This window comes from Monodon monoceros, unplaced genomic scaffold (genome assembly GCF_005190385.1).
Source record: "Monodon monoceros isolate NGI ecotype Baffin Bay Population unplaced genomic scaffold, NGI_Narwhal_1 Super_Scaffold_18, whole genome shotgun sequence".
Lineage (NCBI taxonomy): Eukaryota > Metazoa > Chordata > Mammalia > Artiodactyla > Monodontidae > Monodon > Monodon monoceros.
In genome coordinates this window covers 112,496,492-112,523,092 of record NW_021703774.1, presented here as the reverse complement: position 1 = coordinate 112,523,092, position 26,601 = coordinate 112,496,492, and the positions used below count along the sequence as shown (strand labels likewise).

The 26,601-nt window shown below is 34.7% G+C and overlaps 1 protein-coding gene and 1 non-coding gene across 3 annotated transcripts in view; one reads left to right on the top strand and one right to left on the bottom strand.

The window, feature by feature from the left end:
* ADGRL4 (adhesion G protein-coupled receptor L4) overlaps positions 1-26,601 on the bottom strand; it is a 114,430-nt gene that overhangs the window by 37,477 nt on the left and 50,352 nt on the right. The window contains exons 3-9 of one of the 2 annotated variants that reach the window (XM_029230085.1): positions 18,309-18,461; positions 8,458-8,604; positions 7,935-8,005; positions 6,807-6,986; positions 6,516-6,699; positions 4,964-5,080; positions 1,123-1,328 (exon numbers count right to left, since the gene is read on the bottom strand). In XM_029230085.1, the coding sequence (XP_029085918.1) occupies positions 1,123-1,328; positions 4,964-5,080; positions 6,516-6,699; positions 6,807-6,986; positions 7,935-8,005; positions 8,458-8,604; positions 18,309-18,461 (1,058 nt within the window). The remainder of the gene's footprint in view (positions 1-1,122; positions 1,329-4,963; positions 5,081-6,515; positions 6,700-6,806; positions 6,987-7,934; positions 8,006-8,457; positions 8,605-18,308; positions 18,462-26,601) is intronic. The other variant, XM_029230086.1, reaches the window with a different exon arrangement.
* Positions 7,721-7,828, top strand: LOC114900205. Its single transcript, XR_003794808.1, has one exon. It is a non-coding gene; the product is annotated as a U6 spliceosomal RNA (small nuclear RNA).

Here is a 26,601-nt window from a genome sequence, read left to right as displayed (position 1 = left end):
TTACAGTGACACATTTGTACTGTATGGAAGCATATAGAGTGGCCCCTCGATATTCACAGGGGATTGATTCCAGGGCCCCTGCGCATTCCGAAATCCACGGATACTCAAGTTACTTTCGTAAAATGGAGTAGTATTTGCATATAACCTATGCACATCCTTATGTATACTTTAAATCATCTCTAGATTACTTATAAAACTCAATACAATGTAAATGCTATGTAAATAGTTGACGGGCTGCAGTAAATTCAAGTTTTGCTTTTTGGAACTTTCTGGAATTTTTTCCCTTGAATATTTTCCATTTGCGTTTGGTTGAATTCATGGATGTGGAACCTGTGGATACGGAGGGCTGACTATATGTTCTTTTAATCCCCTGTTTCCCATAAACATGCAAATACAATTGCCCAGCTTCAAGGTTCTCCAAACAGAGTTTCTGAGGCACTTTAATTATGTACTAAGATTGAAATTCAATTGAAAGCCCAACAAACCATTAACTGTAAAAATGCAGCAAACAATATGATTTTGAGTTTCCCCTTCACTTTTAGGTCTATAAAAACCCTAAATACTTAGTTATTTCTAATCATTTTTTTTTATTGTATAGTTTTAATTATACATGGGTTTGAAAAAAGATTTAGAATAACAATAAAAGAGTAAAGTGTTCTCAGATAATTTCTTTATGAAATATTATGAACTTCTCTATGATTTTATTTTAATCAGCACCCAAATCCCTGCAAGTATTATTTTATATGACAATTAACCAAACACCTCCCTCATTATACAAGTAACATTTATCTCTTTAATACTTTTTTATAACTTCTTCCTTGAAGGGCCGGAGACTTCCAAAATGAAAAATGTACTTAAAAATAAAACTAAATTGTAGCTTAATTTCAGATAATCAAATACATAAAATTCTTTGGAATTTATTATAAAATTTAAAGAGCGCTGAAAGTACAAAAATATTTTATAGAAAAATTAGTTGAAACCACTTTACTCTTTTATTTCAATTTTGAATTTGCATTTTTAAACTCAAGAACTCACATACAATTAAAGTGACACTACAAAAACATGTTCATTTCTCTGAATGCTTCACAATTATGATCAATAGTCAACAGAAACACAACTTACCTTTATGTGATTTAATGTAAATGTTATTTTTTCGAATTCATACAATGTGGGTGGGTTTGAGCTAATTGAGACTGAAATTACTGAAGAGATGACTCTTCCCTCCTCTTCAGCTTTATCATAACTTTGAGGTTCCAATAAGATGTTGTCAGATGATGAAAATAGAGGACCAATACTCTTATAATATAAAAATGCAACTGCAACACTGCCTGTCAATCAAATAAGTGTATTCAGTGAAATTCTTAAAATAAACATAAAAATTGACCAAAGGGAGTCATACAAATTCCCAGATACTGAAATGTGGGTCATAATATATCTATGCTTACATCATCCAACCATATTAAGACATATTCTCTGACCTCTGTGACTCTGAAACTGATTGTGGGCTGTAGCATTCCCTTGGCACAGACTATATTTAGGAGAAAAATAGTCCTAGATAAATTTACATCCAAGTGCTGACTAAGAACCAAGGAGTAAAGTGTATTCATTTGAAAAATAAAATTTTGACTTACTACTTTGCTGGGAAAATATATGAATTAGAAAGATATTGGGAGAAAATTATCACAGATTTACAGTATTAAGAAAGTTTAGAATTGAAAGAGTTGTGAGATGCCACTGAGTTCAACATCATGCCCACTAAAATGCTTCCTCTTTAAATTCATGACATATAGTTATGCCGACACAGCATAGGGAATTTATTGCCTTTCGAGGCAGACATTTATCTGAACCCCTGACACTCCCCAAATGCAGCACATCAGCACATAACCAGATACTAGAAATGTTACCTGATCAGTATAGACTATCACATGCCTATTTTTCCCTTAGCCTGGACACTACACCTATTTTAACGGATCTCAAATTGCCTTGGTTTTTGAGGTCATTATCAGCAGCTCATTATCACTGATATTAAGCGTGTGTGAACAACTCAACATGGACAACTATTATCTTTTAAAATTCCTGTTGTCACTTAGGTCACATTCCTTCTCTGCTGTACAGAATTACGGACAGTAAATTGAGGAATTTATATTCAGAATTTACTCTTGGAGTTAGAAGTTCTGGTTTTAGTCATTTCTCCTACTTGTGTGTCCCTGGGTAAACTTGAGTTTTCTCATGTATAACATGGTGGTAGTGATATTCCCTCCGGCTATTTACTAGGATAAGGTGGAGACCAAATGAAATTATACGAGAGAGTCTTCTATAAAATTTAAGATGCTATATTAATATGATTATTGTTATACTTATTAACTAGAAATGTTATATGTTTGCTTTAGATACTTGGACAAATTAGGAAGAACTCTATCATATTCATTTTCCCTCAAATTTGTGACACCAGCAAATAATTTGAAAAGCATAAATTAATCAAAATCATTAATACAAATGTTGATAATGTCATCAAAAACAAAGGTCTGTGATATAATGCTGGAACCATCCACATCACAATATCACACTAATAGCTAATATTCTTTGGATATGGTTATGTGAGCTAGAAGTTGCAAAAATGTGTCACTATTCACGTTTTCTATCTTAGTATAAAAAGGCACCCCAAGATACTGCTAAGAGCCTTGCTGAAATTCAGATACATTACATATTTTCCTAAACTGCCAGCCCAGAAAACTTATATCAAAAAAATAATATTAGTATAACATGGTTGGGCTAGTGAAACTGTGATGGCTCCAGATGACAGCTAGCCCAGCATTTGCTATGGACAGACCAGGGATGGAAGCAGAACCTGGAAACCTCTTAGGGGAACTTGACCTAGTCCAGCTGATGAACCAGTTCATGCAACAGCAACTTCTCAGAGGTTGTAGTAGTGGGTGGTCCAAAATCAAATGAAGCACCAAAGAGATAACATGGATTTAAAAATCTATCACTCTGATACTTTCTAAAGGAAAATATTTATTTAACATCAATTTTTGACTTTGGGTAAAAGGAGACTCATGCCACGTAGAATGGTCCAAAATCCCTTTTTAATCTTTTTCTGAATATTGATCCAGTATTTGTTCATTCTTTTTAAATCATCTGGAACCTATTTTAATTCCCATGATTTCTCACTAATTCTAGGCCTGATCTAGCTTTTAACTCTCATATCAGATCTGTACCTATTTTCAGTAAACTAGGGGTTCATTCACTAATAATAGACACTAAAATTCAGTACATAAAAAAGATTAAAAATCCATCTGTGCCACCCTTATTTTCCTCCTAATGATACTATGCAGCTTTTAACTAATGAATGTTTTTATTAAGGAAGTTTGTCAATAAATGAATAATCACATGTAGACATCATTGAGTGGGTTTGATCAGTTTCTTACACTTGTCCTTATTTTGAAGATTCAACCTTGAGGAAAATAAATTTTCTCCCTCTGCTTTCTTGAGAGCTGATATTACTGTCCCTTTCAAATGTCATCGTTTGCATGCGTGATTATGAAATATAACAAAACTACCATACACTAAGACACGATCTCTTCGAGATATTAATTCCATGACAATTTCATCTGTCACTATGATAAGTATTTTCAATGTCTTTATTCTCAACTTCCAAATACTACTCAAATTGTCTTTGAAAATACAACAGTTTAACACATTCTTTGGATTTGCTCCTAAATATTACGTGTGTGCTTGGTTAATTAGAATATGATGTAATGGGGTAAGAGCCATGGGTTCAATGGCAGTATGGCTTAGTTATTTTTGTTTTTTATGGCCATCTGTTTCTTACTTTTGAATAAATAATGACGAGAAAAAATGGAAAGGATAATATCAATGGATTAGAAAAAAATTCCCACATTAGTGCTGTAAAATTTTTTTTAAAAAGATGGTATTCTGAGAGGGAATGTGCAACAAGCTTTTTAACAGTAAAGACAACATATTTTTTAATGAAGTGATGTCTGTAAAAGTGACATATGTGTGTTATTGTATATATTTTCCATTTGTACGTATGACGACCCACAATGCTTTGTGAAAATATTATAATTCATGTTTTACAGGTAATATATTTGACCTATATGTGAACAGCACCAATTCTATTATCAGCAGAGATTTTCTTTTTTCTAAGTGCATTGCACTACGAGAGCAGATAAATGGTTAAATTAAAATAGCAGCTTCTAGTTTGCCTGTGGTTAGGTGACAAGGGAAAGCTGGTCAGGGCTGATTTCTTTGTTACCTCCTTCTCTTCAAGTCTTAGTTCTGTATTATCTGTTGATGTACATAGAGACAAACCCGTTAGCTTCTTGTGCCTTAGTTCCATTATCCATAAAATGAGGCCATTAGGTTAGATAATCGTAAAGTCACTTGCTAGTACTAGCATTCTCTGGTCCCATTTCTTAAGAAATCCTGCCTTTAGTTTAGCTGAAGAGTTTAGTGTACAAAAACTAAGAAATGAGTGGAAGAGAAATCCACACTTAAACAATAACTTTCTACCTTTTTGAACACTACCTCTATTCATCTTCCTCATACAATCCCAAATTCAGTCTTACAAGGAGGAATATGAAGGATTACTGAAGAAGAAATATTAGAAGAACTCTATGAAAATTATAGCATCTGACTGCTGCAAAATGAGGAATAAAATCACAGTTCCTTTGTATATTTCCACTGGGATCTTAACATTATTAGACAGTTACAGAGTTGGAGGATTGAGGACAAGAAGGATCTAGGTATCATCAGCTAAATTCTACCCAGGTATTTTTATCATAATGAAAATCTCAAATATAAATACAGCAATTCTGTGTATAAACATAAAATATTTTTCTATAGAAAACCACACAAGTTATATGCACATATGATACAATCAAATGTATGGTATTTATTGCAAAACACTGAAATATTGTATATAAGATTGTCAAAGTCCTACCATTTGAATCATATGCAGCTTTTCTATTGGGAAATATCTTTATATTATCTCCATCCATATTCATACGGGGATGAATATGCTTCATGTGATATGAATCAAAAAAGAAAACTTTGAGAGCTGAAACAAAATCATGAAAATAATAAATTCTCTGAAATGAGTTTAATCAATGTATTTATTTAGTTAGAGACAATTTCATCCATCATTGTTATATTTCAACTTCTTAATTATGGCAGGTAGAATGAACATATTCTGAACATGATGTTTGGACATTATAATTTGTATTTAAAAATCTGATTCAAGTTTATTTGTTTGATTTCACTATAGCATTCATGGCTTAATTCTAACTTTATTGAATAAAATAAAAGAAAATATGTATGTACACAAAGAAGCTATAAATCATAATTACTAAAGCAGACAAGCAATTACAATGTATTAGAGGATGATATCTACAATATAATTTATTATATACAGAGTGATTGACTTAAATTCTTGAGTAATAATTTCCTTACCTGGTGCATTTTCACCTTTTTCATGCAGGAACATCATAGAAATTTAGGCTCCTATATATGGTCACAGTGTTTGCTACCTTAATTTTGAGTAACTGGTGAATCCCAATAAGTTAATGATTTTTGTATATCTATAGGTGCACAGCAGGATAGCAACCAGAAATATAATAGGGGTGTATATGCAATGATTACTGCAGAAAATGTACTTTGTTTCCTCAGAACAACTTTACAGGCAGCCTCAATTTGATCCAGGTTCTTAATGTGTTAAGTATGAGATTTCATAAAGCAGGAAACATTCCAATTTGCTATGCTAATTACTTTATATTATCGAAAGGCAAAGGATTCCTAATGAGAAATTTAAATATACTACATTCAGGACAAAGATATACGCCCAAAGGATTTCAACATTAAAAATAAACATCTTCAACGTTCAACATTAGAAAAACAGGGAATGGTTACATAAAATATGATCTATCCATAGACTATTGCAGAGACACTAAAAATTATGCTCATGGTATGGTTTTAGAAGTCAGGATGGTATAATCTTTATGGGGCAGGGAGTGGCTGCCGGGGGGATGAGGGGTCTTCTGGGGTGCTGTTTATACAGACGTGTTCACTTTGTGAAAATTTGTCAAGTTATATTCATTTGACATGTGCACTTTTCTGTCTGTTATACTTCAAAAAAAATTAAACTTAAAAAAATGAAATATACTACATCCAGAAAATCTGTCTGTACTATGATCGGTCAAGACAGATCCTACCAAGTCATGAGATGACAAGGGAGTAATGGTCTCTGAGCATTTAAATGCTAAACAGTTCAGAGACAGAAAAAAGTGGAGGCTATAAGTAGGTGGCAAATCTTAGGCACCCATCCTTTTTATTCACACTTCATTCATAACTACTCTTGTGATATGCATCACCATTCATGTCTACATTGATAAAACAACTGCCAGTTTAATTAACAATATTTTAAAGACTTTTCTTCTCTTTTGAGAGTGGCTTGTTTGGAAAACTCGATTGCTTTGAAATTGACCTTGGCTTCTTACCTATATCACTTGAATTAGTATCAAACTGAGTGGTCTTTTGAAAGTTCTGAGATAGCCTTAAGGTAGCTTGCTCCACAGCATGTATCAGTTTTGTAAGATGAGTTCTTCTATGGTTTGTAGATAACTTGTCCCAAACTATAAATGTATCCTTTTGAACAAAATTATTCACAGTTTTTACAAATTCCTGTTGAAAAAAAAGTGTATCTTTTAAAAATGTTGGACTTTTACATTAATCACAAATGTAAGGAAAATTTTAAGCCTCAATTATGAGTTAAAGCTCAACATACTTACAGTAAGAGTTGAATTAGAAAGGGTGTCCTTGGCCGAATTCGTGCTATTCATATAACCCAGTAATGGGGATGATTCAGCTAATATTTCTATATATGTAATTATATCCGTCGGTGAAAGATCTTTCACAGAATTTCTATAGACTTCTTGTAGCAAAGCTACAGGTTCTTCTATGTGCCTAATCTGAACAAAAATGAGCCCAGGGAAAGGAAACCAGTTTAAAGCACTACTAGATCTTTTCAAGAATAAATGTTGCATGATAAATATGTTCTGAGTTATTTTTTTCTCTTATACATTAATAAGTTATCAGATTACACCTAAACCATAACACAAAGCAATGAAACCTGAAATTATTTACAAAGGATTAGCAAATAGCTTAAAAGGCATAGAATTTACTTCAGAAAGGCAATACATGTTTGAATTTATCATTTTAAAGTTAATTAAAATACATTATAACTTAATTTGAATTAGATTTTAATTAACCAGAGAAATTTTTTTACATGATAAAATGGCAATTTGCTTTTACCTCATTGTTAATGAGTCATGTGAGACTCACACTTCTAATCTCAGGACAGTAATTTTATGAATGTCCTACTTTGTTTACTCTTTAAAATAGTATTTACTTTGGTGTACAAAATCTAGTTGCATTCAGCTATGTCTCCCTAGAATTTGAAAATGGCCTGGGGTCAAAGTGTGTTTTTACTATTTTATCCATCCAATTTCTTTACATGTTGAAAATAACTTTCCAGTCTACCGAATAGTGAAAAAGTAACTTAAATTAAATATGTAAGTCTTCTTCAGTACTTTGGGGATTTTCAAATTAATCCTATCAAGTACTTAGATCTCTATATGTAAACAGTTTCAACTCTACATGAAGACCAACTGCTTGTTACTCTTTTAAAAAAAGTGACTTTGGAGTGCTCACTTCGGCAGCACATATACTAAAAATTGGAACGATACAGAGAAGATTAGCATGGCCCCTGCGCAAGGATGACACGCAAATTCGTGAAGCGTTCCATATTTTATAAAAAAAATAAAAGAAAAAAAATAAAAGAAGTGACTTTGGAAAGAATTAAACTGAAACCAAAATGTCAAAATAGAACGTATTTTTAATTCAATACCTTTACTCACTTTTGTTAAAGTTTTATTAATATTCGCCGCAATACAGATATTATCTAAATGGCAGTCTGGATTCACAATTTCTGTAGAAAAAAAGATTATATATTAAGTCTTAAAAAATATTTTCCCTAAGATAATTATATTGATTTCAGTGATTTTGCTCACTTATTTAGACATTAAAAACATTCTTATCATTAGAGTTTCATTTTTGTTTATTTTATTCATGAAAATTCATTTATTTAAAATTTTTTTCATTATTCATTATTTTAAAATTTTATTCATAATAAAAATTCATTTATTTTTATTCATTAAAATGCAATATTTTATGGAAAATAGAATATTGTAGTTACCCTAAGGAAACAGGGTATGGTAATTACATAAAACATGTGGTCTACATCTTCCATTAAATAAAACTGTCACTTTTCTTATTCCATTTTATAGATAAAGGAATACTAGCACATTTCTTGGAAGAAATGTGTAGTACGTATTTTATATGGTGCTTTGATAATACATAAAATATAATAATATAATTTACCTTGGCAATAAGTGCCATCATTAGGTGTGAACTGTGAGTTTCCTGTGGATGTATAACCTTCCTTGCAGGAGCAGTAATATCCACCATCCACATTTTCACACATTGCATGATCTCCACAGGCAAATGATTCATTGCATTCATCTATATCTGGGAATATTTGAAAAATTAAAATTTCAATTTAGTGCTCATATAGTTGCTACCTTGTTGATAATAGTATTACATAGAGTTAGTGATTTCATATCGAATTTTACAAGATAACAAGAAAAATTCCACCATTTGGAAAATGACAGAGCAAACTTAGCTGCATATATATATATATATATATATATATATATATATGTATATATATATTTGTGTGTGTATGTGTGTGGTACGCAGGCCTCTCACTGTTGTGACCTCTCCCGTTGCGGAGCACAGGCTCCGGACGCGCAGGCTCAGCGGTCATGGCTCACGGGCCCAGCCGCTCCCCGGCATGTGGTATCTTCCCGGACCGGGGCAGGAACCCGTGTCCCCTGCATCGGCAGGCGGACTCTCAACCACTGCGCCACCAGGGAAGCCCTGCATATATTTTTTTAACTTTGATTTGGTCAATCCATTTTGACAATATATTGCAAATGTTATTCATAGACCAACGCTTGAATTGTTTTCTAAATAGCTTGATTCATCAACAAAGTCATTAGAGTAATTTCAATCATTGATGATGTAATATTTATTCCTAATTAAAGATCTAATTTTAAAAATACATTTAGAATTCTTTGTTTTCTAGTATTAAATTAAATTGATTGTAACAACTGAGTTTAGAGTACTCTGCAGGGCAAAAAGGAGCAGCCCATTTTCTTTCCAAAGCCTCATTTTTCCATATAAGTAAACCTAAAAATTAAGATGTAGCAGAATGTATGATTCAACTCCCTTAAAATTTTACCAGAACTTATTACTTTTGTTCAGGTTATATTTTACTATGATTTTTAATACATGGTCATCAAAGGTAAAGTAACAAACTGTACAGAATTAAGTCTTAGATTTTCAGTAGCTATATATCAAAGCTACAATAAAAATGGTAAGTTATAAACTCACATAATTTATATTCTTAATTTAAAATTTTACATACTATAATGAATAGTGAAATATGTCTTGTTATAAATACAGAATAAATACTCTGCCAGTAGGCAGAGTTCCAATAGGGAATGATTCCAAGGAACTGAAGAGTCCAGATCATTACCTTAAACTAATGTAAAGATTTTTGTGCTCCTAGCCTAGCCCTGACATCTTAGAGTTTCACTATGTTAGATTAATGCATTAATCTGTAATCTTGCATATACAATTTGATTTTTTAAAGACTCATAGAGTGGCACAATCCTGTTTGCCATAATAAGGGGGAGTAATCAAAGTCCAATTAAAATGTCATCTAGCGAGTTATCTGAAATGTAGCTGATCCTCATTTCTCATTTTAAAAAAGCAATAATGGCACACACAGAAAAAACCCCATTAAACCTCACACCACCAGAAACTGGAACTGACAGTAAGTCTCCTGCCAGTTCTTGAAGAAATTTCCATTAGCTAAGAAGGTGAGGGTACTGGACTTAGGAAGACTATTAACTCCCTGAAAAAGAGGTAGAAAACCTCTTGTTCTTCTGCCAAGTCTTCATAGTCATGATCTGTACTGCCTAGAAGTCCAAGTTCTCTATTTATTTACTTTAAATAAATAAATGCTGCCCTAGCACCCTCACCCTCTTCCTTGAATTTCTATATATATGTGTTCATAAACTGCCACTCCACACAAAAAAAGGACAGAAATAAAGGAGGAGGTGATAGCAGGTTGGCTCTTGGGACCTGGAGAATCATTAGCAAAATCATTCCAGGTTGGGCTGAAGTAAAGAAGTCAGGTGGGAGGGCAGACTAGAATTATTATTTTTCATGAGATCAATGAAGTGAGAAAAAAACATGAGAAAGCAAAAGACTAGTCTTTTGTGGAGCAGCATTGAAGAAGTCATTTGTGCAGTACCCAAATGTGGATAATACCCCAGTGAAGGTGTGAAGAGATCCATGAAGTATCATAAATAGAAAAACTTATTTCATGGGAAAGAAAGCTGTGTTCTCTGAATACCCCCACTTCATATTTTCGGATACCTTCTATGGCTAACTGAAAATGAAGTGTTGATTTCTCCCAATTTCAAAAGTGCAACTTTTCTTGGGAACTTTTTCCTAAGCCCAATCTCTCAGCAACAAACTGATCTTAGCTTTACAAACTCCATTTGCATCCTCCCTCGTGCACTTTGGACACAGATGTACACAGTCTTGGTGTTCTTGACGGTTTCAGCTTTCCCCTGTGCATCCTCCATACCCTGAGGTCATTATGTTGGGGTCTCTCCTCTGGTTCCAGCCCTCCCAGCACCCGCTCAGCTGTCTGCTATCCCACCACGTCAGCTTTGGACCAACTAGGGTATTTCAGCTTCTGAATTCACCAAGTGACAGAATGTTAATCTGTAAAAATAATGAGGTCATACTCTGGGAAAGAAACATTTGAGATTAAGATTAGGCAAATTTTTATATTCTGACTCCAAATATTCTAAAAGAATATCAATCACCCTACCAAAGTAATGTTTTTCAAACCTCAATCATCCTTAATGAAAGACATGTTTTCTAAATTGTTTATACTTTCCTTGTTTACATTATTGTTTCTCTAACTTTTTACTAAAATGTAGACATAAGGTTTGCTGAATTTGATATCCTTCTCAATTTTGGCCTCAGTATTAGAACTTACTGAGTTTAACCTAGTAACAGGTACAGAGTGTGTGACCACCACAACTGGCTGTGCGTCAGGGTAGTCAAAGAGCTTCCACTATCCTTAGCATATCACTCTATGCCTCCTTGCTACCTAGTAATCTAAAGAGGTTCATAAAATACTGAAAGAGTATCCCAGGCCCAAAAGGGATGAAACTGGCTTAGCCAAAATGAATGTGACCGCCATTTTACATTGAGATCCATACTAACATCTCTTGCAAGTTCTTGTAGGGCCTAATTAAATCTAATAAAACCACTATGTATCCTCCTTCTTACAGGCAAAGGCCCTGTAGAAGACCTTAATTCAAATCTTGATTCTAATACTCATTAGCTCTGTGACCTTGGGTAGTATTATAAAAATACTCTTAACTCAGAAGAGTTCTTTTTCATAACCAATGAGGAAATGTATGTAAAAGTGTTTGGAGGGATGCCTAAGATATAGTAGGTACCTGATATTGTAATTGGGAATCAGGTCCAGTGATTCTACTCATATTGTGTATTTTCTTAATAGCAGGAGCCCTGTGAGTATGTAGGTTTGGAGAAAACACATTGATAATGAGTGTCTCATTAAATTGCCATGTTTTGGTACTCCTAGAGCTGTAAAAGAGAAAAAGAACCCCTTCCCCCATTTTCATGAAAGCTAAATTGCTGTTGTATAATTATTTCAGTGAGGCTACAATTGACAAACTATATTTAATAACTGATCCACTTTTTCCACTACCAACCTAACACTCAACACTAATAACTCGATTTCGCTAAATGTAAGTACATCATAACACACATTTCCTTGTTTTGCATGTCAAAAAATTCATTTGCTACTTTTTCATTAATAAGGTTATGCTTGTTTTTCATGTCTACAATGAGCCAACACAGCAGTATTTTATCATAATCTTCTTTCAAAACATGATCATATGATTGTTTTGATTTTTATAATTTTTATAATTTTCACCAATAACTGAATTTTCTAATGTTGTTTAACTCATACACTGAAAAGAAAAGATACAATGTAGTGGAAGCAATTTGCAAAAACAAAATTGAATGTTAATATTATTCAAAGCCAGAAAACAAATCTGTATTTATCAGGGTACCTAAGGCAACAGGACATAAAAAATTACAAGTAGTGAACACTGCTCTTAAGCACACAGAAAACGTGAAGAAGTTCTTGGGTTCTACTCATTTGGTTTTGGGAGAGTCACTTTACCATTGGATGCCTCAGTTTCCCTACTTGTGAAATGTGAGTCTAGAACAAGGTCTCTTGGGAGCTGGGCACCAGACGTTCTGTTTTACTCTGATTCCAAGGAGAAGAAAAATAGGCAGGATGCTCAATCTCACTCAAAGCCTTCTGCAATGAAATTACCTCATCCATGGAAAATAGTATTTGAATATAGACTAAAGATATAGAATTTTGCTAGGGTCATTTCTTGCCCTGTACTGCAGTTTTTCATTATGTTTTGTTCATATTTTCTGTTTCTTCCTGGTTCAGTCTTGGAAGCTTATACCTTTCTAAGAATTTGTCCATTTCTTCCACGTTGTCCATTTTGTTGTCATAGAGTTGCTTGTAGTAGTCTCTTAGGATGCTATGTATTTCTGTGGTGTCTGTTGTGACTTCTTTTTCATTTCTAATTTTATTGAGTCCTCTCCCTCTTTTTACTGATGAGTCTGGCTAATGGCTTATCAATTTTGTTTATCTTCTCAAAGAACCAGCTTTTAGTTTTATTGATCTTTGCTATTGTTTTCTTTGTTTCTATTTCATTTATTTCTGTTCTGTTCATTATGATTTCTTTCCTTCTGCTAACTTTGGGGATTTTCTTTTCTTCTTTCTCTAGTTCCTTTAGGTGTAAGGTTAGATTGTTTACTTGAGATTTTTCTTGTTTCTTGAGGTAGGCTTAGCTATAAACTTCCCTCTTAGAACTGCTTTTGCTGCATCCCATAGGTTTTGGATCACTGTGTTTTCATTGTCATTTGTCTCTAGGTATTTTTTGATTTCCTTTTTGATTTCTTCAGTGATCTCTTGGTTATTTAGTAACATATTGTTTAGCCTCCACGTGTTTGTGTTTTTTACATTTTTTCCCTGTAATTGATTTCTAATCTCATAACATTGTGGTCAGAAAAGATGCTTGATATGATTTCAATTTTCTTAAATTTACTGAGGCTTGATTTGTGACCCAAGATGTGATCTATCCTGGAGAATGTTCTGTGCGCACTTGAGAAGAAAGTGTAATCTGCTGGTTTTTGGATGGAATGTCCTATAAATATCAATTAAATCTATCTGGTCCATTGTGTCACTTAAAGCTTTGTTTCCTTATTTATTTTCATTTTGGATGATCTGTCCATTGTTGTAAGTGAGGTGTTAAAGTCCCCCACTATTATTGTGTTACTGTTGATTTCCTCTTTTAGAGCTGTTAGCACTTGCCTTATGTATTGAGGTGCTCCTATGTTGGGTGCATATATATTTATAATTGTTATATCTTCTTCTTGGATTGATCCCTTGATCATTATGTAGTGTCCTTCCTTGTTTCTTGTAACATTCTTTAAGTCTATTTTATCTGATATGAGTATAGCTACTCCAGCTTTCTTTTGATTTCCATTTGCATGGAATATCTTTTTCCATCCCCTCACTTTCAGTTTGTATGTGTCCCTAGGTCTGAAGTGGGTCTCTTGTAGACAGCATATATATGGGTCTTGTTTTTGTATCCATTCAGCAAGCCTGTGTCTTTTGATTGGAGCATTTAATCCATTCATGTTTAAGGTAATTATCGATATGTATGTTCCTATGACCATTTTCTTAATTGTTTTGGGTTTGTTTTTGTCGGTCCTTTTCTTCTCTTGTGTTTCCCACTTAGAGAATTTCCCTTAGCATTTGTTGTAGAGCTGGTTTGGTGGTGCTGAATTCTCTTAGTTTTTGCTTGTCTGTAAAACTTTGATTTCTCCATCGAATCTGAATGAGATCTTTGCAGGGTAGAGTAATCTTGGTTGTAGGTTCTTCCCTTTCATCACTTTAAGTATATTGTGCCACTCCCTTCTGGCTTGTAGAGTTTCTGCTGAGAAATCAGCTGTTAACCTTATGGGAGTTCCCTTGTATGTTATTTGTCATTTTTCCCTTGCTGCTTTCAATAATTTTTCTTTGTCTTTCATTTTTGCCAATTTGATTACTATGTGTCTCGGCGTGTTTCTCCTTGGGCTTATCCTGTATGGGACTTGCTGCGCTTCCTGGACTTGGGTAGCTATTTCCTTTCTCATGTTAGGGAAGTTTTTGACTATAATCTCATCAAATATTTTCTCTGGTCCTTTCTCTCTCTCTTCTCCTTCTGGAACCTCTATAATGTGAACGTTGCTGCATTTAACGTTGTCCCAGAGGTCTCTTAGGCTGTCTTCATTTCTTTTCATTCTTTTTTCTTTATTCTGTTCCACAGCAATGAATTCCACCATTCTGTCTTCCAAGTCACTTATCCGTTCTTCTGCCTCAGTTATTCTGCTATTGATTCCTAGTGTAGTTTTCATTTCAGTTATTGTATTGTTTATCTCTGTTTGTTTGTTCTTTAATTCTTCTACGTCTTTGTTAAACATTTCTTGCATCTTCTTGATATTTGCCTCCATTCTTTTTCTGAGGTCCTGGATCATCTTCACTATCATTATTCTGAATTCTTTTTCTGGAAGGTTGCCTATCTTCACTTCATTTAGTTGTTTTTCTGGGGTTTTATCTTGTTCCTTCAACTGGTATATAGCCCTCTGCCTTTTCATCTTGTCTACCTTTCTGTGAATGTGGTTTTTGTTCCACAGGCTGCAGGATTGTAGTTCTTCTTGCTTCTTCTGTCTGCCCTCTGCTGGATGAGGCTATCTAAAAGGCTTGATAGGAGGGACTGGTAGTGGGTAGAGCTGACTGTTGCTCTGGGCAGAGCTCAGTAAAATTTTAATGCACTTGACTGTTGATGGGTGGGGCTGGGTTCCCTCCCTGTTGGTTGTTTGGCCTAATGCAACCCAACACTGGAGCCTATCTGGGCTCTTTGTTGGGGCTAATGACAGACTCTGGGAGGGCTCACGCCAAGGAGTACTTCCCAGAACTTCTGCTGCCAGGGTCCTTGTCTCCATGGTGAGCCACAGCCACCTTCCGCTTCTGCAGGAGACTCTCCAAAACTAGCAGGTAGGCCTGGTTCAGTCTCTCCTGGGGTCACTGCTCCTTCCCCTGGGTCCCGATGCACACACTAATTTGTGTGTGCCCTCCAAGAGTGGAGTCTCTGTTTCCCCCAGTCCTGTCAAGGTCCTGCAATCAATTCCCACTAGGCTTCAAAGTCTGATTCTCTAGGAATTCCTCCTCCCGTTGCCAGACCCCCAGGTTGGGAAGCCTGGCGTGGGGCTCAGAACCTTCACTCCAGTGGGTGGACTTCTGTGGTATAAGTGTTCGCCAGTCTGTGAGACACCCACCCACCAGTTATGGGATTTGATTTTACCGTGATTGCACCCCTCCTACCATCTCATTGTGGCTTCTCCTTTGTGTTTGGATGTGGGGTATCTTTTTTGGTGAGTTCCAGTGTCTTCCTGTTGATGATTGTCCAGCAGCTAGTTGTGATTCTGGTGTTCTTGCAAGAGGGAGTGAGAGCACATCCTTCTACTCCGCCATCTTGGTTCCTCCTCATTATATTTTTATAGAGGTTCTTAATGACTATAATTACCAGACATGTCAAATTTAAGGATCAGCTAAACTTTCAAATCAGAAACAATATACTACAAGGTGATACACTAATGTAAAAAGGAAATAGAATTATGGTTCTCTGTTCAAATTCCCTGAGGATTATCACAGTGCACAAGGAAAATTACTATAGGACTGGGGGAAAAAAGGGAAAAGAAATAGATGTTTTGCTTCTTAAAAAATTTAATCTTTAAGGAAAACAAAACTGGTGAGAAATAACAATTTTCCAGAGAATGACTTTTTTCACCAAATAATCCATCAAACAAAACAGGTAGAAATTGAAGGACTCAATATTGGGTATTGGGTTTTAATCTAAGTTATTGTTTACTGATTACTTAAAATAGCTAAAGGGGGAATTAGCAAAAATGCAGGGCCCTTCCACCACAGTATCTCAATAATAATTGAGTACTGGGAGAAAGAGGCTTATATTACAAATATATTACAACCCCGTAAAATGTTGGCTTTCAGTTATCTTTGTGTGTGTGTTTTCTCTGTATCTGTGATTAATTTTTTTCTAAATAGGAATTCTTTACTTTCAAGGAATACAGAGAGAGAAATATATATCCCTTTGTGAACTGAGGCATATTAAAAGTAAACATGATCAGATGAAAAGACAGATGTCTTCTAGAGACAAGAGGGAATGGAGAGCACAGTTAAAATTGTATTAAATTCCAGTGATTAAGATGTCATAAGTTGCATTTCTTCATTAACTAGAACTTTTCTAGTAAAGCTTATACAGGTACATAGTTCGAACTTACCTACTAAAGATAAAATAGGCACACATTATATAACATTCTAAAACTAGAGACAAGAGTTTAGGTTTGAGAAGAACAAAGAGTGGGGTACTAGGTTTTCTGGGAAAATTCTAATTTCTTGCATATATTGTAATGCTATAATCCAATAAAAAATTTTGCTGCAAACAATAAAGACAAAATTATAATTCAACAGAAATAGCATTATTTTCTCATATTTTAAATCATTTATGCCCTTGCAAAGTTGATCCACTGCATTTGCATGATCCAGATTCATGTGAGATTTAAATGGCCACCCATTTAAGACTCCTGTGGAAATACCAATGGCTTTCTAGATACAAGACTGTGATTCTAATCTTCCCTTTACCCTAAATGTGTGAATCTGGAATAGCTCTTCACTTCCTTTGGCTATAATATGAGAATAAAATCTACCTGGTTTATGTAGCAGAGAAAATGCTGTGAACCATAAGTACACAAGACAGGATAATTTCTTTGATACAGACATTTCACCAATAAATTCTCTTTGAACATTATCTCCTGACTATCATGTGTGTTAATGATAACATTGCCAGACTTCTCCTTAGCTCACTGATGAGAACCTCACTAGAAGCTCATCAAAGGCTTTAGGGTGATCTATATTGATTTAGACATCTCTCATTCATCTAACTATGGAAAGTAGAAGCAGCACCTTACTCCTGCCCATGTTGCATGTACAGTCCTGAGTTCAAGTCTCATATCTACCCCTGGTTATGTAATTAACTCTCAGGGCCTTGGTTCATCTGTTAATTTTGTAGATTATTATCAATCATAATTATACTAGCTGTTGGTAAACTGGACAGTTTCTTAGAAACCATGATTAAGATGATTCATAATTTATTTTCAAAGTTAAAGTCTTTGGCTCCAGAGAATTTGTCTCTGAAATTTCTATGCAATTATTTTTTTCTCAGACTATAGGATCTGATAAATCAAGTGTGTGACCAAAATACAACAGAAGGACATTAAAAAAAATCTAGATACTCTCTTCAGACTCACAATATTTCACTTAGGGATTTAATTGAAATTAATAACCCTCCAGAAGACATTTTAGTGAATCTGAGATGATTTTCTAAATAGGACTCTAGTGTTTAGAAAAACAGAATGCAGATTTTAAGTGTGACAAACTTTCAGCAGGCAGCAGTAAAAGCACTAGGACAATTATTTCACAAGTAATGCTTTCCTGAACACTTTCTAGGAAAATGTAGGGCCCATCTCAGAGTTCATGTTTATATAAGCATCAATAGCTGGTGATACCAATGATAATTTTCTAGAGTTAATATATTACTTTAAAGTGTAAACATTTATTGTGTTGTTTGCCACCATGCTAGATCTCATAACTTCATGATTTATTTATTTATTTTTTGGTAAACTGGTTGATATTCTCAAAAAAAAATATTTTTCTTATACCCTTGGATAAATATACCATAGTAACTGACACCATACTGGAGAATTAAGGGAATTAATGAAGTTTTTGATAGTATTAACAACGGGGTACAATCAAGGACTGACAGAACTTGGTTTGAATATTATTTAATCTCTGGAGGTATAAGCAATAAGAGATAGGTACAAATTTTAAGTTGTATAGTTGAATTTACCTATGCAGATGGTTCCATCATTAGTAATAAACTTGTCTTGCTTACTGCTGGATCTGAAACCAGGTGCACACATACAGTAGTAACTTCCTTCTGTGTTCGTGCAGTTAGCATTTTCACCACAGGACTGTGTTAAATTTCCACACTCATTATCATCTGTGGACATATCAATTTAGAACATTATTTTTATATAACTGAGATGAATTCCTAGTTTCCATCAGTTTTTGGGAATTTTGCCTGTGAAATAGTTTTAGGTATGTGATGTTTATTTATAAGAGAAGTTAATAATAAGAATCCACATTCCAGGTACTTCCTCGGTGGTCCAGTGGTTAAGAATCCGCCTTCCAATGCAGGGGACGTGGGTTTGATACCTGGTTGGGGAACTAAACTCCCACATGCCGCGGGGCAACTAAGCCCACACACTCTAGAGCCCGTGTGCCACAACTAGAGAGAAGCCTGCATGCTGCAACGAAGAGCCAGTGTGCTGCAACTAAGATCTGACACAGCCAAATAAATAAATAAATTAATTAATTAAAAAAAAAGAATCCACATTCCATACTTGGTTATTCTTGTTTAAATGTGAAACGTTTGCAGTTGCAAAGCAAAATAGAATCTCTTACTTCAAAAACACTAAACAGAAAAGAAAAGGAAAAAAAAAAAAAAACACTAACCATAGCTATTGAATCTATATTGGATTATTTTTCAAATTTTTACATATAATTCAATTATTATAATGTCAATGAATATCTTATTTGTGAAATTATAATACTCTTTATAATCAGTCAAAAGCATACCATAAGTTAAAAATGAAAAATCAGAGATTACACATTGATATACTCTAATCATGTGCCATTTATTTTTGTCACTTACTCCCCAGAAGAATTTTGTGTTACTAGGCTTGCATCCCTTCATTTATTCATTATCATATGTATTGTACTGTATATGGAAGAGTACACAAATACAAAAATAATTACATGATGATCCATGGTCCTTACCCTTATACTCTTTTACTGTAATTTATCAGAAAAGATATATATAGGTTCATAAACCATTTTTAAAAATCAGAAAGCAGATCTATATTATCTGTCAAATAAACGAAATAGAAAACAAGTGTTTCTCAGAAGTGATTATGAGGGGCTGGAGGAGACATTAGATCCTCCTGTGGGCTGAACTGTGTCTCCCAAAAAGATATACTCAAGTCCAAATCCCCAGTGTCTGTGAGTGTGAGCTTATTGGGAAATAGGACCTTTGCAGATATAATCAAGTTAAGATGAGGTCATTCTAAATTAGCAGGGCCCCAAGAGTGGTGTCCTTATACTATGTAGGAAATTCAGACATGGAGCCACAGAGGAGAAGACGATGTGAAGACAGAGCCAGAAACTGAAGTGATGCAGCTACAAGCCAAGAAAAGCCAAGGACACCTAACAACCACTAGAAGCTAGAAAGGCATAAGCAAAGATTCTTTCCTAGACCCTTCGAAGGGAGCATGGACCTTCCAACCCCTGGATTTCAGACTTCTGGCCTCTAGAACTGTGAGAGAACAAATCTGTGTTGTTTCCAGCCACCAAGTTTGTGTTAGCTTCTTAGGGCAGCCCTAGGAAACTAACAGACCCGAACTGGCCAATTTTAGGTAAATAAGTATTTGTTAGACAGAGAGAAGGAAATCACTAAGAGGAAAGCAAAATTTTGGGCAAACATGCAAGCCTAAGGGTGATTGAGATGTTTCTGAAGGTAGAGGGAACCCTAATCAGGGACACAGGGAGAAATCATAGGGGGATAGTGGTACGAGTTGAGTTTGGAAAATGTCTTGAATTTCTATTCTCCATTTTAATCAAACTAAGGTTAATTTATTTTAAAAGGATGATTCGTATAACATTTAATTTAAACACAGCTTACTGAACATGTATATTGATACCTAAGGGTTGGAGATTTTCCTAAGTGTTATATAAATACTAATTCACTTAATCCTTACATAAGTTCTAGGAAGCAGGTACCATTATTATTCTCTTAACTGATGAGGACAATAAGCCATAGAGAGGAAATGTAACTTGTCAAGGTCAAACAGCCATTTAGTTACAGAGCCAATAGTTTGGTCCAAAGCTTGTTCTCCTAACTGTTGCATCCTGCTGCCTCTGTGAGAATCATTTTAAAAAGCAAATATATAAGAATGTATCTAATGGATTATGGGTCTATTTTGAGAAAAGAAAAGATATTGAGGTAGAGATTGCAGAAGGAAAATAAAAACTATTTGTATTCTATCTCTAATGTAAAATTTATTTCCACTTAATCATTTTCAAACATTATAGATATAAGTATAGAAGTTAGTATATGACAGACAACTAGAGGTGAATTCCTCTCTCTCTTTTTTTTTTTAATGATTACTATGGACAGTCAGGTAAGATTTGCAAATCCTATCCTTTCAATATATTCAAACTATACATCTCTATTCCATAATTTTATTTTAATATTTATATGTTCTATCACTTTCACTTATTACATTAATTATAATAGGCCAACTGCTACAAATATATCCCAACATGTAGTGATTCAGCACAATAAAAGATTATTTGCTGCTTTAGTCAGAGGCCAAGGTTAGTGTTCAGGTCGATGGTGTGGCTTCTCCCACAATGGTTCAGGGACCCAGACTCTACTTTTGGCACAAGACCATTTCAATTGCTTGGAAAAACCAGTTCATGAGAAAACTGGTCAGTCCACAAGAAGCAAGATCATTTTCTCCAATGTCTAGAGCAAAGCTAGGCCAAGCCTCTCACCTAATAGTTTTTCATGTTATGGCATCAGGTCTCTTTCCACTTGCCCACTGGCGCCTCTTTTGGGTTCAATCCCTTGCCCCTTCGAAAGTTCTAATTCCCAGCATGTGACCTGATTTATTCTTGGGTGAGTAGAAAGGTAGAGCAGCAAGAGAAGAGTTTTGAGCTCCCCTTAGAGGCCAACTACTTGGAGACATGTAAGTGCAAAGGTTGAGCTCTCAAAAAGCTTGTTTAGGCCAGGCAGGAGGGTAACTTAAAGTCTGACTCCACCAAGTGTCAAACAATAGAAGGTGGTGTGGCTTATGATATAAGGAAGTACATACCTCACTTAGAGGATTTAAAGTTTTTTAAATTTGGAAAGCATATTTAAAACTTTTTTTCACATTCAGCAGTTGGTTAGGCATTTGTCACCCCTAAGTTAAAGTGTATAAATGTTGGAGGAGTTAAGGAAAATTGCTGAAAATATGATAATCAAGTAAGAGAAATTATGAATGGCCATTATATAAAATGTTGAAGAGTTAATACTTTATTAACATGTGTGTATTATTAATTTATCTATTCTGTATACAGAGATATTATGCAACTCTATATGACTATATGCACATATATACTGAGAAAGCAAACATATAGGTCTATGTATGCATTCAAAATAAATTAGACTAGTTTATTAAAATTACCTGAGAGTATCTCACAAATTGCCACACAAGAACCTAAATCAAGTTAAAGAAAAATATTTCACACACTTTGGGTTTGATTCAATCATTCAGTTACTCAAATATTTATGGAGTTTCCCAGTTCCCAAATGTGAGTATGTCTACACTGGGAAATAAGTAAAAATTAATCAAAAAGTCAGGATCTGTGCCCTGCTGTCAGAGTTCACATTCTAAAGCAAGTTAACATAGGAGCATGTAATTGAGTTCTTATTAAAATAAAAGTTTCCATTTTTATTTCAAAATTTGACTCCCTTCACTGCATACTGGGAGAAGTTTATATTAATTTTAAAAGAAATTGTGCTCTCAGATCAGTTATTGGTAATACAGAGAATGATGAAGATTGTATCCCTGTGGTCTATAACTGCAAAAGTGATATGCAAAAATACTGAGGAAAAGAATTCACTAGGTCTGAGTTATTGGTTGAGTCTAAGAAAATGAGCCACTTTATATCACCTGATTGTGTTTCTAAAAACAAATTAATGTATCAATATGGTATTTGACTCCAATATATTTTTAAGTCTTGGGTAACACATTAACTGGAAGAAAAAAAAAACAAAGATTGATACTGATTTTTGTGTTTCTCCTTACTATGTAGTTTTGAGCACTTGACCTCTTAGCTTCCTTATCAAGAATTTGGAAATAAAAACATTTTCTTATCTATCTCCTAATCTTCTAGACTGGATATACAATATAGGCGAATTCCCTAAATGGTCTGACTCCAATCTTGTTCCTTGAAATACCACTTATCTGAAAGTAACTGCCTCTCTCCCCCCAAGATAGTGGAGATAGGCAAAAAAATTATCTTTCTGAAGTAATATATAAATCTGAATTATTTAAATAGCTTTAAACTTCCCAGTGTCTAACTCCATAATAATTAAGTTTCAAGGAGAAATTTTCTTTGAATGGGTACAATATAGGAAAATATATGTCTGCTTCTTTTGTGTTCTTATTTCCATTGTTTAAATCAATTTAGCAGTTATGTTACCCACTCTCTGTGACTCTATATTTAATACTTCTTGTGGGATTATAAAATAAATATTTAGATTAGGATGTCACTTGAAAAATTCATTATAACACCATTAAAGAGAAGGTAAATTATTTAAAAATTATCAAAAAATGTTAATAAGGAGAAATATTCAGCATTCCTTCAGCAAAAATTCTTACTGGCTCAAGCCTAACACACCAGGTTGAGCACTACAAGAACAAAGGCATACACACAGCCTGTAACATAACAGGATCCATGGCTGCTGAAGAAGACAGACAAAAACCCAAATTATTAGGATGTGGTGTGTATAACAAATAAATGAGGTGTTTAGCGGTACACTAGTAACTCAGAGAAGAGACGGTTTCCTCAGCAAGTTTTCAGGATAAAAGGGAGAAGGTTATTCGCACAGAAGGTTTAGAAGAGGAAGAGATGCTTGAGCCAGGCACTGAAGTATAAGAAGAATTCAGACAAACAAAAGGGGCCCCAATGATCCATTCAGACAAAGGAAAGAACTCACCCAAATGCCTGAAGCCTGCAGAAGCATCATACTTTAGAGGAGAACTATATTGTGGAACACCGGCCATGAAGGTAGAGGCTGTAGGGCCAGAATCTATGCAGACAGATATGGTCTAAAGTGGGAAAACACTTGCTAAGAATTTCAGACTAAATTCAGTGGGTAAAGGATAGCCATCATCAGATTTTATGTAGTGGAGAAGTCTGATTGGACTTGAATTTCAAAACAATTTTTGAAATATAAGGAAAATTAGCTAAGATCCAGGTAGACCTGCTAAAACGCTGTAAGACATGAAAAACTAACAAAACAGAGTCAAGGAGAAAGGGGGGAGGGTGGGCTAGATCAGAAATATTTTCATGTTAAAAGTCAGTGATCTGGGGAGAGAAAGGAAAGTGGGTAGGATTCACCTAGATTAGGCATGAACTGAAAACTGTGTCATCTGGATAATGACTAACATGTGGATCTTTATATATATTTTTTTAAGGTTGTATTTTTTTTTTCAAAGTTACATTTATTTATTTATTTTGGCCATGCTGCACGGCATGTGGGGTCTTAGTTCCCCAACCAGGGATTGAACCCACACCCCCTGCACTGGAAGGCAAAGTCTTAACCACTGGACCACCAGGGAAGTCCCTGGGTCTTTACATTCTTATTTTTATTTTTGTGACTTTGAAATTTTTCATAATAAAATGATTTTAAAATATTAGTGTGGCTTGGAGACTAACTGGATATGAGTTAGTTGGAGAGGAAGTGAGGACTCCTAGGTTCTGACTTGGAGGGATTTGTTGGCTACATTGACTCACGAGGACAGAGAGAAGCAGAGGAGGAGCTTACTTTGGGGCTAAGAGAGTGAACTCACTTTTGAGCATGGAGAGACTGAGGCGCCTTTAGGACATTCAGATGGGAGTATCCACAGTTGGATAGTCAACCATGAAGCCATAACTTGTTTAAACACAAGGTGGAGCTCAAGACTCCCTTCTTTTCCAGAGGGTGAGTCAGAAGCAAGAGCCTGGCATTTACTAGGCTCCAGTGCAGGGAACAAGCCTGCTGTCTTCCTTTGCCCTTATCTCTAGATGGACCCTTTCTCCTGACTCCTCCTGCTTTGATCTCAGTAGTTTAAATGAACTTTGCCTCGGGCATTATCACACTCTCTTGTTATTCCTTTTTCTTTTCTTTCTTCCTTTTTTTTTGTTGTTGTTCTTTGTAGCTTCTACTTACTTGAGTTTGCCTCTTCCTACCAACTGAGTGATAAAGTCCAGAGGTTAGGATGTGAGGGTAGAGAGAAAGGACCAAGGAAGCCCCTTAACCTGTGTTTGGTCTCAGTGTTGACCAGAAAATTCCTTGGGGTTCCATTTGCTTCAGTCCAGCCTATTGGAAAACTACACAAAGCTTTAAAATAATACACAGATGAATATACCAGAAATATCTTCTCTCAATATGTTTTTGGGCAGCTTGTTCCTATGGTTGATGGTTAGTTACTGATTTAGTTATTGGCTTATATTTAGTTATTGGCTTACATTAAAAACTAGATCAGCATGATTTATACCAAATAATCTGAAAGAAGAGAGGAAACATTTTTCAGGCATTCTGCTAGATGGCTCATTTTAGTTTATTTAATCATTACAATAACACAATAATTGATATTATCCCCATTCTATTTATTAGGAAATTAAAGCCCAGATGCATTACATCATGCTAGTTTAGAGAATCTGTTGGATGTGGTTTTTATATTTAAGAATGCCTGGCTCTAAAGATCAAGTTATATCTTTGTATTGTAGAGTGAGGTGTATTTTGTAAAGTGTGCTTCTAAACAAGGCATAAGCAGTGGGTATATAATTCTCCAAATTCAAGAGTGATATTGAGTACCCTAGTAATGACATGTTTTTGGTAACAAAGCATAGAATTATATTACTTCCTGTATAATAATGTAGAATTTTACTAGCTTTATAGGTGACTGGCATTCCAGAATCTGAATAAGATTTTAGTTTTTCTTCCATTTTTCAATCTATTGACCACAGATGGGGAAAAATAATTAAAAAAGAGAAAATATTCCCCTTTCTTTTTCTAGCACTTGAAATATTATTGGCTGGACTCAAGCTGATTATAACAACTTGAAAGCCAGAGAACTTTAACAGCAGCATCACTCTTATACACATTTTCCCTCTGGACATGATTGCCAGTATTGCTCCGTAAATTTGAACACTAAAATGACTATAACCATTGTGTGATTACTTGTGAAACAGGCCCTCTAAGTCAAAGATGGAGCAACTCACACGCTTTTTTTCCTATTTCTCCCCAAGGCAGTCTCCTGGGCTCATTTGTTTTCAGTAACACTGGTAATTCTCTTCTCACATCCAGCATTCTTTAATGAACTTAGAAGAATCATCCTTACGAGCCCCCTGAATTATGGACTTCCTATGGTTTATATTTTTCTGGGTAATATGAAGGTAAACACATAGTCATGGAGGTAAGGGGGAGAAAAAGGTCAGCAGAAGGGAAAGAAAAAAAGGAGAGCTGCAATGAAACCAGAATGGGTTCAGTCAGTCAAGAAAAGTAATGGAGTTATTGTTTCCACGCTGGAACTGTCATTACCAACCGCTATACAAGACAAGGAAAGGTATCAAAGGAGACACTTGGAATTATATCTTTCTTCCCCTCTGAGAATTTCTTCTGCACCTGACTCTTCAAGTGCAGCCCAGAATATGAGTATGATACACACATAACCCACCCTTCCACATAAACATACTGACATATGCAGAATTATTAAGAAGACAGAGAAAAAAATAAATCCAGTGCTGAAGATATACTTCCTACGTTACCACTGTTGATTATAAAACACATAGTATAAAATGTATGTTTCCCATAACTGTAAAATTAATAAGACCAATTTAGTAAAGGAAAAGTCAGACACATCAAATGCAAAATGTTAGAATTTACCATGGTAAAGAAAGTAGAATTACATAAGAATAAATTGTTCGTGTTGGGTATTTATTATTTGAAAAAAAATTATTTAGTGGAAATGTGTGTTTTTTTCATTGTTTGAAGCAACAAGTACCACTTGAAAATTTTATGAAAGAAGTGTGCCTTTGACTATGGATCAGATTTTGCAAAGGCTATATAAACCAGGAAAACAAAAACAAAAACAAAAACGTATAGGATGGTCTCTGTTGCTGCTTTTGCATTTACTTATTTTCCAAGAGAAATGTAGCACTTAAGAAAATATTCTCATTTTATACTACTGTCACTTTTTTAGTCCATTCTTGGTAGGAATTATTAACACACACAGTTTTGAGCAAACAAGCAAAACCAAGTGTAA